The sequence below is a fragment of the Dryas octopetala genome, chromosome 5 (assembly GCF_963921425.1).
Source record: "Dryas octopetala chromosome 5, drDryOcto1.1, whole genome shotgun sequence".
In the NCBI taxonomy this organism is placed as follows: domain Eukaryota; kingdom Viridiplantae; phylum Streptophyta; class Magnoliopsida; order Rosales; family Rosaceae; genus Dryas; species Dryas octopetala.
Window position 1 is genome coordinate 18,082,606 of NC_141370.1, and position 16,307 is coordinate 18,098,912.

Consider the following 16,307-nt stretch of genomic DNA (forward strand, 5'->3'; position numbering starts at 1 on the left):
TAACCTTTTTAATATAAGAAATATTAAAGTGAGCTAATTTAACAAGACAAACACAAAAGCGGACATATGAATCATTAATTTGATATATTTTGATACTTTTCAAGTTTAAGTTTTTTTATTTGCATTGTTTCAATATATATTGTACTAGTGATACGAAGGACTACCATATGCCAAATCCAATAAACGGACGCGGCGTTAAGTACATTTTGTAAATAAAAAATACTTGGATCAGTTTGATTCGGCGTTTGGGTGTTTCAAAACGGGTCTTAGACTAGTTGGACCGGTTCGATATTAGGAGTGATTTTGAAAAAATAAAAAAGGTTTATTGTCTCAAATATTTTTCTAATTTTTATTTGTTAACGTATATTTATTATTTTTGTGAGTAAATTATAACTTGCATCCTTGAGATTTGTAGTGTTTCACAATTTGCAATTTATAGTTTCAATTTTTTCAATTTAGTATCTAATATTTTGATTTACTTAAAATTGACTACTGTCTTATTTTTATTATATAATTAGACGTTAATTAATGACTTAGCAGTTGCAAGTCTCACATTTCTATCAACCTGTAAGCTTAATGATCTTTCCTCATGTATATTTTTAAGACATCAAGTTTGATATGAATTTTGGGGAGTCATTCAAAAACAAAAAATCTATATCAAAAAGTTGAAACACTTCTTATGGGGTAATTTGGGAGGCATTCGACTTTATAAGTCAACAAAAATGTAGGATCCGTAACTGTCGTGTTATTAATTAATGTCTAATTAGATAATCAGACAAACAAAAGTAGTCAATTATAAGTAAATAAAAACGTTAGATATTAAATTAAAAAATTAAAACGATAGGGTGTATGTAGTTTTGTGGCAGCAGTGCCACCTCTAATTGGGCCTGGCTTTTCTTGGGCCGCAAAACCCAGAATGTTGCGCTTTGATGCGCCTTCCACATTCAGAACGCTAGTAGGTTGAAGGTTGAATGATCTTAAGCTTAAGCTCAACTAAACAGCTAGATTTTGGTCATACACTGATGGTTTTCCTGTGCTACATAAAGGGTGCCCCTCACGTTAATCCTTGAGGTCAGCTTTCGAGGCATTGCAATGCGATTTTGGTCCAATTCTTACATTTTTTTTTCTCTCTAGCTTCATTTTCATTTTACCTTTCGTTTGGTATGCAAGGAAATTTGAAGGAAAATAAAGGAAACCCAATATGGGAATTAGATTGAGACCTTTATTCTCCATGAAAAATTTCATTTCTTTGCTAATGTTTATGGGGGCATGTGGTGGGTTGAATGTTCAGAGAGGATTAGCAAAAGAAACCCAGTTCAGTTGATGCACCAGCTTGACATATGGTAAAGTTCTACAAGCATTTCTCTAACTGATGGAGATGGAGCTTGATATATGGTAATCTGTTCAAGAACTTGTTGTTGTTGTTTCCAGTTTGTTATTTGGCATTCAATTATTACAGCCATGATTTATAATGAACTGTTTTGTGAATTTGGTGGATGATTCAAATGAAACAATTTGGTATCTAGGGTGTTATAAGAATAAGAATGAAAAGTTCATTTAGATTGGCTACCGGGGCAGAGAGATATCTGAACCAACTTTGTTTCCATTGCATTTTGATTGATGTCTGCTGTGTGAATAGGCTTCCTAGATTAGCCAGGATGAGTCCGAGGGTGTCCTCATTTATTCATTATATGTGTCTTGTATATGTTAATGTTATTGTTTGAATTGTAACCAAATTTTTTAACTAGATGCAGTTTTTCATGCATGCTTTATACAATGTAATTCTTATTTTCTTTCTCTTTGTTTTTTTTTTTTCTGAGAATTGAATTACCCAATTTACACACCCTTTGGATGAAATGTATGTTTATATATCTTCTGTCTATGGTTATTATCTTCTGTTTATTGTTAACTGGGCCACTTCCTGCACTGATTTTTGATCTTTCAGTACTGGGATTTCACTTTTGATTAAAACAGCTCACGCACATAAGTATTTAAGATCCTCCTCTTTAGATGACAGGGCATATTAAAACAGCAGAAGTTTTCATGAATCTTATGAAAGTTCATTTTAGTTGGTGCCGTTGTTTCTCATCCACTCCTTCAACACTCTCATCATCTCTTCCATGGATCTCTCCTCTTCAGTTTTCAAAAGTCAACACTCACAAACCAGATCCTCCATCCGAAACGCAGACAGAAGCTAGGAGGAAAACCAAATATATTTCTCATGATTCTGCCATCACCTTAATCAAGCGTGAGAGAGATCCACAACATGCCTTGGAAATATTTAATAGGGTGTCAGAGCAAAAGGGTTTTAACCACAATAATGCCACCTATGCAACCATCCTCCATAAGCTTGCTCAGTCCAAGAAGTTCAAGGCTATTGATGCAATTCTTCATCAAATGACCTATGAGACCTGCAAATTTCATGAGGGTATATTCCTTGATCTCATGAGGCATTTTTCAAAATCCTCTATGCATGAAAGAGTGCTTGAAATGTTCCATGCTATCCAGCCAATAGTTCGAGAGAAGCCCTCTCTCAAAGCCATCAGTACTTGTCTCAATTTACTGATTGAATCGAAGCAGGTTGATTTGGCCCAACAGTTTCTCATGCATTTGAAAAAGAGTCTTAACTTTAAGCCTAATACGTGCATTGTCAACATCTTGGTTAAGCACCATTGCAAGAATGGGGATCTTGAATCCGCCTTTGAGGTTGTGAAGGAAATGAAGAAGTCTAAACTTTCTTACCCTAATTTGTTTACGTACTCAACTCTGATGGATGGTCTCTGTCAAAGTGGAAGGCTCACAGAAGCAATGGAACTGTTTGAGGAAATGGTCTCAAAGGATCAAATATTGCCTGATGCCCTAACTTACAATGTTTTGATTAATGGGTTTTGCCGTGGTGGGAAAGTTGACAGAGCTAGGAAGATATTGGAGTTCATGAAGAGCAACGGATGCAAACCAAATGTATTCAATTACTCAGCTCTGATGAATGGTTTCTGTAAGGAAAAGAGATTGCAAGAGGCCAAGGAGGTTTTTCATGAAATGGAGAGCTTTGGTATAAAACCTGATACAGTTGGCTACACTACTTTAATCAATTGCTGCAGTAGGACTGGGAAAGTGAATGAAGCTATAGAGCTGCTCAAAGAGATGAAACAAAAAGATTGCAGAGCTGATACTGTGACTTTCAATGTGATAATTGGAGGATTGTGCAGAGAAGGTAGACTTGAGGATGCTCTTGAGATGCTAGAGAAACTTCCTTATGAGGGTATCTATCTGAATAAGGCAAGCTACAGGATTGTGTTAAATTTCTTGTGTCAAAAAGGTGAACTGAGCAAGGCTACAGAGTTGTTGGAGTTGATGATGGGTAGGGGGTTTCTACCACATTATGCAACTTCAAATGAGTTGCTAGTTTGCCTTTGTGAGGCTGGAATGGCAGATGATGCAGCTATGGCTTTGTCTGGATTGGTGGAGATGGGGTTCAAACCCCAACCTGATTCCTGGGCTCTTTTGGTTGAATCAATTTGCAGAGAAAGAAAGCTGCTCTCGGCATTTGAACTGCTTGATGAGTTAGTTATTATAGGACAGGATTAGTCCAGAGATGGAACTGCTCGATGAGTTAGTTATTATAGGGCAGAATTAGTCCAGAGATGGATTTCAGATGCAACAGTAATTGTAAATCCTTGGCATGAAAAACCGCATGCTGGTAATTCAAGAAAAAAGAGATCGGATTAAAAATGGCCTTCTGATCTGTTTTGCAACCTCATCTACTTCCATCTTTTTGGTATTAGGAAATAGTTCATATATTATGATATGAATCAAGAGGCACAGAAACTTTAAATCCTTGCCATGAAAATGGGGGGGGTCTTGCTGAAAAGCTCTTCGAGGTAAGTAAAGCATGACCACCTGCACTCCATCTATTGGCTTTGTACAAAGATGCCATTATAAAAACGCCTTTGATAATTTGTTCTGCAATCTTGACCTACATCATCAACATTTTATGGAGGGTTATGTATCATAAGGTTTGGGACCAGTTTTGGAAAGACAAAGGGAAGCTTGATGTTGTACTAGCAAACAAAAAAATAAGAGAAGTGGAAAACTTTGCAGTAAATTACACTGTACTGCTGCCCTTGTGCTACCAAACCTCATTTGCAAGGAAGTATCAGTGAATTATCTTTGTTTTATCATAAAATTGTGTCATTAACCATTTACAGTGTATTATTCTTTTATATATGTAGTATAAATCTTTTTGATGATTATATATGAAATAGAATTTCTAAGCCAAAGGCATTTTACGGTTAGGGACCTTCCCATCATCTTCCCGATTTTAAACACCACTTGAATCCCCTACTTTTTCAGGTCAAAGATAAAAGAACCCTATTCCAAATACAAAGAGGTCTATGCCACTAGGCCAAATAACCAGGGGCATTCTCTATCGTTGTGGGGTCATCTCGATCTTCAACCTGAGAGGTAGGAGTCATTTCTTTCCCACTTAACCCCAAGGCATTCATTGGTCTACAATGTTGGACTAAAAACTCATTAGACTAAGAGCCCACAGATTAGTCTATCAAAAAACCCACAACAGACCAAGAAGCAAAACCATCAGTAACAGCAACAATCTACCATAGGCGCTCAGGTGCCTCCGACATAATTTTGGTACCAAAAGAAAAAAATCATTGTGTCATGTATGTATGGCCCATTGAATATTTCATATTTAGTAGGTATTAGAACAAGATTATACAAACACAACTCTACAAAAGAAGGTAACATGGGCAGGAATGAGAATGATGGTGATATCCTTGTTCTATAATTTATACATAAACTGTTAAACACATGATAATAGTAACCCCAGAAAACACCCAAACCACCAGATCTTGTCCTCAACTATGCCACTTGCAGCGTCAGCAAATAAGTGCCATGCACCTTGTAAAGCCTGTCCCATCTGCGCCAAAAAGAATATCTGTGCATGTTGTTTTGTCTTACCAAATTGAGTGCCTTATCCCAAGGCCATTGCATGTCAATATAAGACCCTTGTAGCGGTTAAGATACTCCTGCAGACAACAAATTAAAAGTTAAAAAGGAAAGCAAGCCACAGAAGGAAAATGTAGACAAAGAAGAGAAACAATCCGACAGCAGAGGAAGTCGAGTAATTCTTACAGTTACATTATAATCATAGACATAAAGCATCCCTTGCTTGTCATATTCTCTTCTCTTAACTGGATCACTCAAAACTGTATGGTAAAAGCAAAACACCTTGTTAGATTCAAATCACTTGCTACACATTATTTACTGCTATCTTTACATCTCTCCCTGTTTCTTGTCCTATAACAATTACTAAGAAGGCTCCTGTCCAACAGGAGTAATTATACAATTAAAAATCAGTTGGAAGAGCTCAAATTGGTGATGCAGCATAAATTTTCAGCAAAGAAAAGGACCCATTTGTGGCACCACCAAACATTCTGATCAAAGATAATATATGGAAGCTAAGTAAGTTGTTACATCTGAGGATTGAATAAATACATACATATACATGAAAATTAAAAAGGCTGAGGGCCTCACTCAGCTCATAAAGTGTAATGTCAGCTAATTGAGTTACAGTAGTTTTCTACTGCCATTACATATTTTTTAGGGTAAGCACAACAAGTAATCAAAACACTCATACAATTCAGTCAACCAACCACATGTACTTTAAGACCTCTCCTTGAAAGTACGAAGTCAATTTGCACTATTCAGCTCCTCAGTAATATAATTATTGGTCTTAAGTGAGAATTAGTCAGATAGCTCAAATGGCCACAAGTAATCAAATCTCACAGTACTGTTACAGATTATTCAGTTTTATGCCAAAAACAAATGAGTTAATGAGTTACACATCTTAAACCAACCAAAATCACATTTCATGTGGTACACAGTACAGAGCGGATAGCATGACGAATAACTTTTAAGGGAAGAGAAAAAAAAAAAAGTTTGAAGCCATAGACATGTCATTAGCGTTTCTATAGAAAAGGAGTTCATACACTGGTGGTGCCAGCAGAAGTGCCCCGTATGGAGATTAAAATAACAGACATATGACAATAGTCTTTAGCATGATCCTGCCTAATAGAAAATCTACTAATTCAAAAAACTTTGCCAAGTGCTAGCCATATAGACACCTTATGGCTTTACTAAGCCCTCAAACTTCATGCATTAGTAGGAACCCTCACCACATTTAATGCAACAAAGGTAATGTGAACCACACCCAGCAAAGTTAATATTCTTGGGTTCCTATCAGAACTAGTCTACCAAACTGGATATAAGTTCAAAGTGTGCTTAGGGCATTAAACTGCGTGAGACATGCATCTATAGAATATATGGCATTATTGGATATAACACAGCAAAGGCTGCAATTGTGCAGGAGGAATATATCCAGGGAACTAATCAAATAACTACAGCCTGAATCATGCTTGTTTTGCTAATCCAGCTTATTTAATAAAAACTAGGCACAGACTCGGGGTACAGAAAGCCCAAACTATATGCTCCCATTTAATCTTTTAGGAAGCCAATAAAGATCTAAAGAAATAGCTAAACACCAAAATATCAACAAAAAAAGAGGGCATTAGGAAACACATGAAGCCTACAATCAAGTAATATCATCTAGACATAACAAATACTTTGAGAATAATGCCATCAGAAGGTATAATAAACCCATAGCTAACAGGAAACTCATATCTGGATAGTGCTGCCTAGACACCTGTTTTCCAAGTTGGAAAATTTAAATGAATTTTGAATCTTATTGGACCACAAGAGTTGATACCCATATGACTTATAAGGGTTCAGAAGAACAAAGTGGAAATTGATTTTTGCAAGACATCTACTTCCCCTACTATATTCTTTTGGAGCATATGTGCACATAGACATCTACTCTTCCTAGCCCAAGAAATTATTAAACTCCACAAAATTATATCTAATAATCAAGTCTTTGAATCTCTGATGACTCCCAAAATCAAGCTTTAGAGTGTGTTTGTGCACATATGCTCCTAAATTAGTACACAAATGACTCCCGTCAAATAGGACGCTCTTAGTTCAAATTCTAAGCAACCCACATAAGCTCAATTGCACAAGCAAAACCTAAAAGTGAACGAATGTGTGAATGTGGGTGACCTTGATAGGCCTCGTTTATTTCTTGAAACCTGGAGGTGGCACTGTCCTGGTCTTTTTGCTTATCCGGATGCCATTTCTGCAGACACAAATAAAAAATGAACACATTGAATGCTGCAACCAAAACAAGAAAATGTACAAAATCGGAGAAATTACAAACCAAGGCGAGGCGGATGTAATTGGAGCGAATGGCATCGTCGGTGGCATCATAATCCACTTCCAAAATCTTATAGTAATCCTAAATAAGCATTTATTTAGAATTTATTAGCTACCCAATTGAAAATTAAAGTTGAATAAAAAAAAAAGAAGGAGAAGAAGAAAAACCCTAATTTTTCGGGATTAAAAAAAAGAGAAGAACAAAAAAAAACCTTGGGCTTGGAAAGGGCGGAGAAGAAATCGAAATTCAAGTGGGAGTCCTGGTCGGGTTGGTGTTGTTGTTGATCGGTGTCGGGGAAATCGTTGTCGTCCCACTCATCCCACATCATGTTGGTGTTGGTGTTGGTGGTGTTGTTGTAAATGGGGATTATGAGAGAAATTTGCGTTGTTGGGGATAATGGGCGATATGTGAACGAGGTGAGGTGGTCCTCCTGACTCCTGTGTTGTCTGTCACTTGTGTTCTGTCTCTCTGTTTATGGCGATTCGCGGCGTAAATTAGCAAATATACCACTTTGCTCTAATTTTTATCTGTTTTTTTTTTTTTTTTTACTTTTTTGTTTTTTTCTGGATACTGGATAGAAGACTAGAAGTAGAATATTGTTGTTGTTTGTTGAATAACTTCTGTGAGTAAAGTTTTATGATAAGAAGAAAAACAATAGGATATTTGACTGGGAAAATAGGTGGCTAGATTGTGACTTGTGAGGTTGAATTTGTTATTTTTATTTTTAAATCTATTATCAAATTTGTTTAATGTTTGAGACCTTCCTTTTGTCTTTTTCATTTCTTATTTTTTTTCAAGTAACAAATTTAGAATGAGAAATATCATGCGTAAAATAATTTAAGTAAATTAGTAAAAAATCACAAAAAATTATAAATTTCATTCATAAACCTATATAAAAAATCTATTTATTTTTAAGCCATAATGATTGACTTAAAATTAAAGTTTTTTTTTTACACCATAAGTACACTTTATTTTATTATGATTACACTTTATAAATTTATAAATTTATACTTTATTAAATGATGTAATATTGTTTTAAGGTTCAAGCATTTAGAATTTAAGTTTGATAACTTCATATTTAGGATTTTAGAGTTTTAACCTTAAATTTTAAAGACTATACCATAAACCACTCACAAAATAATTCAAAAAAATTAAAGAAGCATTCTATTATAAAACTAGGGTGAATTATAAATTAAGGACTCAAATCATAAATTAGTTAAATAATGTTGTCTTATGTTTGGTATGAAATAAGAAATGATTAGGTGAGGTTTGACTTGACTTGAGAGCCTTGAGCCCCATATTCTGACCTCATCGGACACTAAATGTGATATTTGGACCCAAAACCCCAAACCTCAAATTTGGAGTACCAACATCAAAACACCTATCATAGATAACCAAGGGTCTAAATCCACAACATCAACCCTTAAACCCAAACACATATAATAAATCAAGTCTTAAGCTATATATGCGAATCTCAAACCTTGAATCTCAATTTCGGCTACAATTTATAGATTCAGACTCCGTGCTTCAAGCTCAACCCCTAAAACTTGAAACACAAATAAAATTTCTAAATAAAACTACTTATGCCAAATATAATAGATGCTAAAACTAAAACTAATTTTAGCCCGGTCCAAATTTCATTTTAATTGACCAAATGAGGGATTGGAATGAAATTGTCAAATGCCACTCATAATAAGCAAGACCTAGCTTATAAGGACATCTTGAGCCCAATTTTAAGAATTGAAGGATGGGTGAATTTAGACAAATAGGTTCTCTTTTATTTTTATGTTTGACAAAGACGAATGGCTAGGTTCTTAACTCTCATCAAAGATCAATATTTCGTTTAAGATCTTGTTAAATAAATGCCTTATTGACCTTATGATATATCATGTGATCATATTTCACCTTTTATGATATTGATTGGTTAAGAAGATGAGAATTTCTATTAAAAAGAAGATTAGGGAATCACCTTTTAGTTTTCTATTGCACACGACAATATTACCAAGTGGTTGACAATATGTTACATAAAAAGATGTCGAGCAATGCTTCTAAATAATGTGGAAGGTGAGATTTATTGTGAGAATAAGTTGAATAACACACATTAATGAGTGAAAAAATTATTAAGTGTATTCGATACACCGCAATGTAGTGTAACTAATTCAACGTATAAAGATATTATTATATGATATATTTATATTAATAAGATATATTATTAATAAAATCTTTCCATATTATGACACATTGAATTGATTACACCACATGATGGTATATAGGTTACATGTAATAATTTTTCAAACGAGTATGCTTTACATTTATTTTTAATATTTTTGTTGGTATGGTTCGCTTTTTAATTGTTATAGTGCAATATATATATATATACACATATTTTTTGGTCTGATGGTAATCAATTAATCATAGTACAATATATATAAATATATATACTTTTACAACTGGCCTTAATTTTAATTTTTTTTTTTTTTTGAGAGGTGGATAGCTGGCTTTAACTAAAGTATGTCACGAATTTTACGTGACCTAACGCTGAATTAAATATTTAGCGCCAAGCAGATTGATGTCGTTTGACCTTTCAGGACATCGGCGAGCCAAGGCCGGCGGCAAATGACTCGGAGCAACGGAGAAGAAAACGAGGAATATTCGAGGGCATTTCCGTAATAGCATGAGGAACGGAGGACAATCCCCGTCAACGACCAAACAACTACCAACCAATCATATGTGACGTAAGGACAAGTTGGACAACGCCGCCCGCACAAAAATATAGAGCCAAAAGGCAACACACTGTCAACTCCAATTCCAAAGCACACATCAAAACCAGAGTTAGCAGCAGAAGCTGTGGACTGAGTCAGTGAACGAGTGAACCAGTGACTGACTCACCAAAAACCCGCAACTCAAATGGCTTCAATCTCAGGCATTTTCTCGTCCTCTCCAACGCTCAAGCACCAGAAACCGCTCCCAAAACCCACGACTTTTTTGCGCAAAGACTCCTTTTCGTTTCCGACCCGGCCCAGGCTCGCCGATCGGAGTTTCGGGTTGTCCGTGGCTCGGGAGATCTCGGCCGAGTTGGCCAAGACCGATGGTGTTGGGGCTTTGAGCGAGGAGAAGGACCCGCAGGCGCTGTGGCGGAGGTACGTGGACTGGCTGTACCAGCACAAGGACCTCGGGCTGTACTTGGATGTGAGTCGGGTCGGGTTCACGGACGAGTTCGTCGAGGAAATGGAGCCCCGGTTCCAGGCGGCGTTCCGGGCCATGGAGGCTTTGGAGAAGGGCGCGATTGCCAATCCCGACGAGGGTCGCATGGTCGGCCATTACTGGCTCCGCAACTCCAAGCTCGCCCCCAACTCCTTCCTCAGGTTGCAGATTGAGAACACGCTTGAGGCCCTCCTCAAGTTCGCCGACGACGTCGTCAGCGGTAAGGTCAGATTTGCGTTTCAATTTCTCCATTTGGTGTTGAATTGATTTGTTGTTGTTCAATTTCCATTTGTGTATTTTGATAGAGGAAATGGGTTCGTTTGAAACTTGCAGATTAAGCCACCGTCTTCTCCAGCGGGTCGGTTTACTCAGGTGCTTTCAGTTGGGATTGGAGGTTCAGCACTTGGGCCACAGTTTGTTGCTGAGGCATTGGCTCCTGATAATCCTCCTCTTAAGGTACGTTAATAAGCTTGTAATACAACATGCATTGCTAGTTCCCATTAAACTAAAAGTGCTCTACAATCTTTATATGCTGAAAGTATGCCCAAGTTTCGGTTTTTGATTGAAATATGCTAGCTACTGGATGCGGTTAAATGCAAATCATTCTATACCCTCCTAAATTGATCCTTTACACTTAACATTTTTTTTTTTCTTGTTGGCAGATTAGATTCATTGACAATACCGATCCAGCAGGGATTGATCATCAGATTGCACAGCTTGGCCCCGAGTTAGCTTCTACACTTGTAATAGTGATTTCAAAGGTTTGAAAGAACATTTTCTTTGCCCTTTTTTGCTGATATGCATTAATGCTGCTATATGAAGTAATCTCTCATCGTGTGTAGACATGATGTCGAAGTATGAAACACATCTAATAAATAATTTAGATATTTAAAAGAAAATTTTTGTAACTTTGTGCCATAACAGACAACTTTGCTCCATCCCCACTTTCCTGACAAATTCCTAAGGCTTGCATTTTTTTTTTTTCATAACTTTCTAATACCGCAAATGCAAGACAAATAAGCCTTCAAGTGTACAAACCTAATATGAGACAAGGTTCATGCGTTTAGTGTGTATTTCCATCTAGTTTTGTATTCTAAAATTCTTGTTTCTGATTATATTGTAATTTGTTTTCAGAGTGGAGGTACTCCTGAAACTAGAAATGGTTTACTGGAAGTACAGAAGGCCTTTCGTGAGGCTGGCCTGAATTTTGCAAAACAGGTTTTGATCTCAGGTTTTTCTTTCTGCTTTATTAAAATGTCCCTGCTCAACTTATCAAATGTTAATTATGTTCCCTCTTCATAGTAGAAAAGTAGAAATCTCTTTTGGTGCTTTTGAGCTAGAGTTGTGGAGTAGGATATTATGTGGTTTATTGACTGGTGGTTGCTACCATGTGGACTCCTTAAGTACTATTTATTTATTTATTTATTTCATTTTTTCTTGTGTCTGATTGACCAACATGCTTAAATTTCATGTGCACAAGGAAATTGCATGTACTCTAACTGCAGGTCTTTCCCATCTTATATTAATTGTTTTAATTGTGAACTTTTCATTTATGCTCATGCTCTTTTGTGTGTGTGTGTGTGTAGGGTGTTGCTATAACTCAAGAAAATTCATTACTAGACAACACTGCTAGAATTGAGGGCTGGTTAGCTAGATTCCCCATGTTTGACTGGGTTGGTGGTAGAACATCTGAAATGTCTGCAGTTGGTCTTCTTCCTGCAGCACTTCAGGTTGGTGATCTTGAATTCAGGTTTTGATGTGATCATCACTCTTTTTTTATTTTAATGGTTATCTATATTTGATCCTTGCTTCAGGGAATTGACATTAAAGAAATGCTCACCGGTGCAACAATAATGGATGAGGCAAATAGGACCACTGTGGTAAGCATCTGTTCTTTACTTCTTTACTTCTTTACTTTTTTTATTTTTTTAATGCTTGGATATATTGCTGCCTGTTTGGTGAGGGTGAAGTTTCTGAATCATATGCCAGTGTGGATTTTACTTTGTGACTGTGACTATGAGTAGTGATTCCTGTCATGTCCTTATTTGTGGCAAAGAGCAAGGTTATCATGAAGGTTACTTTTGTAAATAATGGAAAATAATAATTGGCTTATTGTGAAGGTCAGTTCTGCTGGTCTGCGAATTTTTGCAGTATGTATCTGACATATTAAGATAGGAGTAATGTGATAATATATAGATGTAATTTAAAATATGAATTGAGTAATTGACTTTATGTTGATTCCTTTGCTATAAGAAATTATCCCTTTGTAAGGAAAACTATGAATGTAGTCAATGGCCCAGCTGCACCGTTCAAAGAATGTAGTATTCTGTTACGTATAGCGGTAAACCCATTTCTTCTTCTTTGCTGGTAAGATAATTATGGGTGAATAATTTTCCAGTCTGACCTACAAGTTGAATTTCCCATGAAAACAAAATTTGCATAATTAATTGGGTATTAATGACTAGTTCTGTTGTTTGTCTAGTACTTCCCCTAACGAAAATAGGGGTGGAAAACAAAGGATAAATGTATTCTGTATTTTTTTTTTTTTGTTCAGGTCAGGAATAACCCTGCTGCATTGCTTGCTTTATGCTGGTATTGGGCTTCTGATGGGTTAGGATCCAAGGTATTATTTGCTCACTCTATTTATACTCTCTAAATTGTGTTGTATTTCACTGTGATTTCTTTATGGTATGTTTTTCTGTTTTAAATTGTTGAACGTTCCCTCTTCGGCTTTCCTCAGGATATGGTTGTTCTTCCTTACAAGGATAGCCTACTATTATTTAGTAGGTATTTGCAGCAGCTGGTCATGGAATCTATTGGTAAAGAATTTGACCTTGATGGTAATCGGGTATGAGTAACAATCTATTGACCATTTTGTTGTTGTTTACTTGGTTTTGAGTAGGAAAAACTTGTCTGTGTGTGCGTGTTTTTTTTTTTTTTTGTTAGTATGAAAGGGGGGGGGGGGGGGGGTGGGGTTCAGCTTACGACATGGTTATTATTTTTGGACCCATTGAAATCCATTAAGACAGCTATCTAAAAGATAAATGCAATATTCATTTGTTTGTTTCTTGGTACTGTTAACAGTGCCAGTAAATTTGCATGAAAAGTATCCAAGGCGATGATGATTCACCACTTAGACCAGGGGGCATAATTGATGAATTTAGTATTAAATATGATAGTGTAAAAAAGAGCTAAACAAGCATTGCAGTTGTGGATGTAGCCTAGAAGATAGTGTCAAGCTTTTAACAAGTTTATGAGTCCTGATTTCTGAACCCCCTCATAATGCTTGCAACGGAGTTGATCACCTATCAAGTATGGGTTGCCTAGTTTCTGAACCTTCTTGGTGACAGTCTGTTCTTGCCCTAGATGCTCCAGCCCTAGGTTCTTCTTTGTATGTCAACATTCTGTATGTTATAGCTTGGCATGGTTATAGCTCACCTTTTGATTTTACAGGTGAATCAAGGACTTACTGTCTATGGAAATAAAGGAAGCACAGATCAGCATGCGTGAGTTTTCAGTTCTCTTTATTAAGTTGATCTATTTTTTAATGTAAACTATTTTGCAAGCCTGATACACTTGTTCATGCAGCTACATCCAACAACTGAGAGAAGGCGTGCACAATTTCTTCGTGACATTCATTGAAGTACTACGCGATAGGCCCCCTGGTCATGATTGGGAACTTGAACCAGGTGTCACATGCGGTGACTACCTGTTTGGAATGCTACAGGTTAGATTCACCACAGGAGCCAGTTAACGCGGTCTGATGACTTTTTAACTGGAAATGAGATTTCAGTTTTATTGCTTTACAACTGATACTGGTTTTCTATGTTTTTAGTTCCTGTCTGCCTGCTTAAATCTAAACTGAGTTTTTACAGGGAACAAGGTCGGCTCTTTATGCTAATGACCGGGAATCAATTACCGTTACTGTCCAAGAAGTGACACCTAGATCTGTTGGTGCTCTTATAGCACTTTATGAGAGAGCAGTTGGGATATATGCCTCACTTGTCAACATTAATGCTTACCATCAACCTGGTAAATAACATATTTAACCATCCTTGGGTCTAGTGACAAGTGAGAAAGTGACAAATGAGAGGTTTTTTGTTTTTAGTGCAGTATGCATTTGCCCCTGATATAGGTCACTAAATGTTCATTTATTTTTGTTATATAATATGTCTGACTGGTAACTTTCTTTTCTTATGTCTGTTAAGCCCTGCCATTTTATTGTTGCCTCAGGTGTTGAAGCTGGGAAAAAAGCTGCTGGAGAAGTATTAGCTCTTCAGAAGCGGGTTTTATCAGTACTCAATGAGGCCAGGTATGATGTCAAATTATTAGCATTCTAGCTCTTTTTGTGCATTGGTTTTGAAATTGAGGAGACTTTGCAATTCTATGCTTATGGTCCCGGCAAATAATTTGGTATTTTTACGAAATTAAAGGCTAAGGATATATGCTTAATTTAGAGTTTAAAGTATTACAAATATGGCACAAAGAAGATATGTGGAAGGTTTTACCTGCTATACTTCTGAGTTCTGAGAATCTGAAAACTTATCATTATTTGAAAAGATTCTTACAGAAAAAATCCGAATCAAATAATTTTGTATTCTTACTGAATTAAAGTTAAAAGGCAATTTGCTTTGGAACAACATTGTTGTCACATCCTTGTATTGAAATGACTAATTTTGGGGCAAAAGTCTTACAAATATGGCAAAAAGTATGTGGTGAAGGTTTTACTTGCTATACTACTGAGAATGTGACAACATATCATTACTTGGAAACAGACAAAATCCAGATGGGGGACCGCCTCTACCATGCCAAAAAAACTAAAGATGTGACTGGTTTGTCATTGTTTCTAATTATCACCATTCTCTTTCTGTTTTCAGCTGTAAAGAACCTGTTGAACCATTGACGCTTGAAGAAGTAGCCGAACGTTGCCATTCTCCTGAAGAAGTATTTCCAGTTTCCTGTTTTCATCTTTTTTCTTCCATTTCAAGGATTAGATAATTGCTTTGCTAACTTTCTTACCCTAATTGCTTCAGATCGAAATGATTTACAAGATCATCGCTCACATGGCCGCCAATGACAGAGCGCTTATTGCTGAAGGCAGTTGTGGTTCACCCCGGAGCATCAAAGTTTTCTTGGGGGAGTGTAATGTGGATGCGTTGTATGCTTAAGTTCATTTCCATCATGTATTTTATGCGTGTATTTCAATTTACAAATCCAAAGATTTGATTTCATGTCCATTGTATCTTGTCTTTAATTGGAATTGAGAATCTGGTCAAATTAACTTCGAAATAAAATTCCATTACGAGGCTTTGTCATTTTGACCTATTGGCCACGGACTAAATTTTGTAGATGTATTTTATGCATGTGTTGTCACAGACCTATTATCAGAAATATTATACAAATAATCTTCCATAATCTTCATTCTTTGTCAAGATTGCCCTCTGCTCGTTGCTTTCACATGGTTATATGGTTTTGGGAAGCCTGGCTTTGTATGAAAAGTTATTGGCTTAAACGGGTTGTTAAATCTCATAATCTTTCACACTTAGAAAAAAAAATACATTTGATTACCACTAACTGTTAGTGTAGTGGTATTTCTCATCTATGAGTGATCTCAAGTTCGAAATTCTTTTCAAAAAAAAAAAAAAAACACATTGTTCTTGCGGTGTTAGATTATCTAAAAGTATTTAGAACCATTGAAACAATTTTTTTTATGCGAAAATTAATATGGCGGGCTCACAACGCCGGTCAGGGACCAGAAACAGAAAGTTCAAACGGATTAAAGATGGTTTCAACGACCCTGTGTTACTTGGGCGCCAAA

General features: G+C 36.3%; 3 protein-coding genes across 7 annotated transcripts; 2 read left to right on the forward strand and 1 right to left on the reverse strand.

Moving 5' to 3' along the window:
- Positions 1-954: 954 nt before the first annotated feature.
- LOC147285208 (Pentatricopeptide repeat (PPR) superfamily protein) lies at positions 955-4,176 on the forward strand. Of its 5 annotated transcripts, none has more exons than XM_086244580.1 (3): positions 955-1,071; positions 1,292-1,395; positions 2,011-4,176. In XM_086244580.1, the coding sequence occupies exons 2-3, from the start codon at positions 1,393-1,395 to the stop codon at positions 3,586-3,588; spliced, it is 1,581 nt and encodes a 526-aa protein (XP_086100706.1). In that variant the 5' UTR covers positions 955-1,071; positions 1,292-1,392; the 3' UTR covers positions 3,589-4,176. The 5 variants fall into 5 exon arrangements, with proteins under 5 accessions (XP_086100706.1, XP_086100710.1, XP_086100707.1 ...); XM_086244584.1 differs by having other exon boundaries at positions 2,018-4,176; XM_086244581.1 differs by having other exon boundaries at positions 961-1,071; positions 1,171-1,395.
- Positions 4,177-4,659: 483 nt separating this feature from the next.
- On the reverse strand, positions 4,660-7,749 carry LOC147285209 (Chaperone DnaJ-domain superfamily protein). The gene is made up of 5 exons (XM_086243900.1): positions 7,497-7,749; positions 7,289-7,366; positions 7,132-7,207; positions 5,152-5,225; positions 4,660-5,045 (listed from the first exon to the last, which is right to left on the reverse strand). The coding sequence occupies exons 1-5, from the start codon at positions 7,611-7,613 to the stop codon at positions 4,974-4,976; spliced, it is 417 nt and encodes a 138-aa protein (XP_086100026.1). The 5' UTR covers positions 7,614-7,749; the 3' UTR covers positions 4,660-4,973.
- Positions 7,750-10,067: 2,318 nt separating this feature from the next.
- On the forward strand, positions 10,068-15,804 carry PGI1 (phosphoglucose isomerase 1). Its single transcript, XM_086244832.1, has 14 exons — positions 10,068-10,714; positions 10,823-10,945; positions 11,152-11,250; positions 11,624-11,707; positions 12,076-12,219; positions 12,304-12,369; positions 13,044-13,112; positions 13,230-13,337; positions 13,943-13,995; positions 14,078-14,216; positions 14,365-14,521; positions 14,723-14,801; positions 15,367-15,433; positions 15,523-15,804. The coding sequence occupies exons 1-14, from the start codon at positions 10,193-10,195 to the stop codon at positions 15,655-15,657; spliced, it is 1,845 nt and encodes a 614-aa protein (XP_086100958.1). The 5' UTR covers positions 10,068-10,192; the 3' UTR covers positions 15,658-15,804.
- The last annotated feature ends 503 nt before the right edge of the window (positions 15,805-16,307 follow it).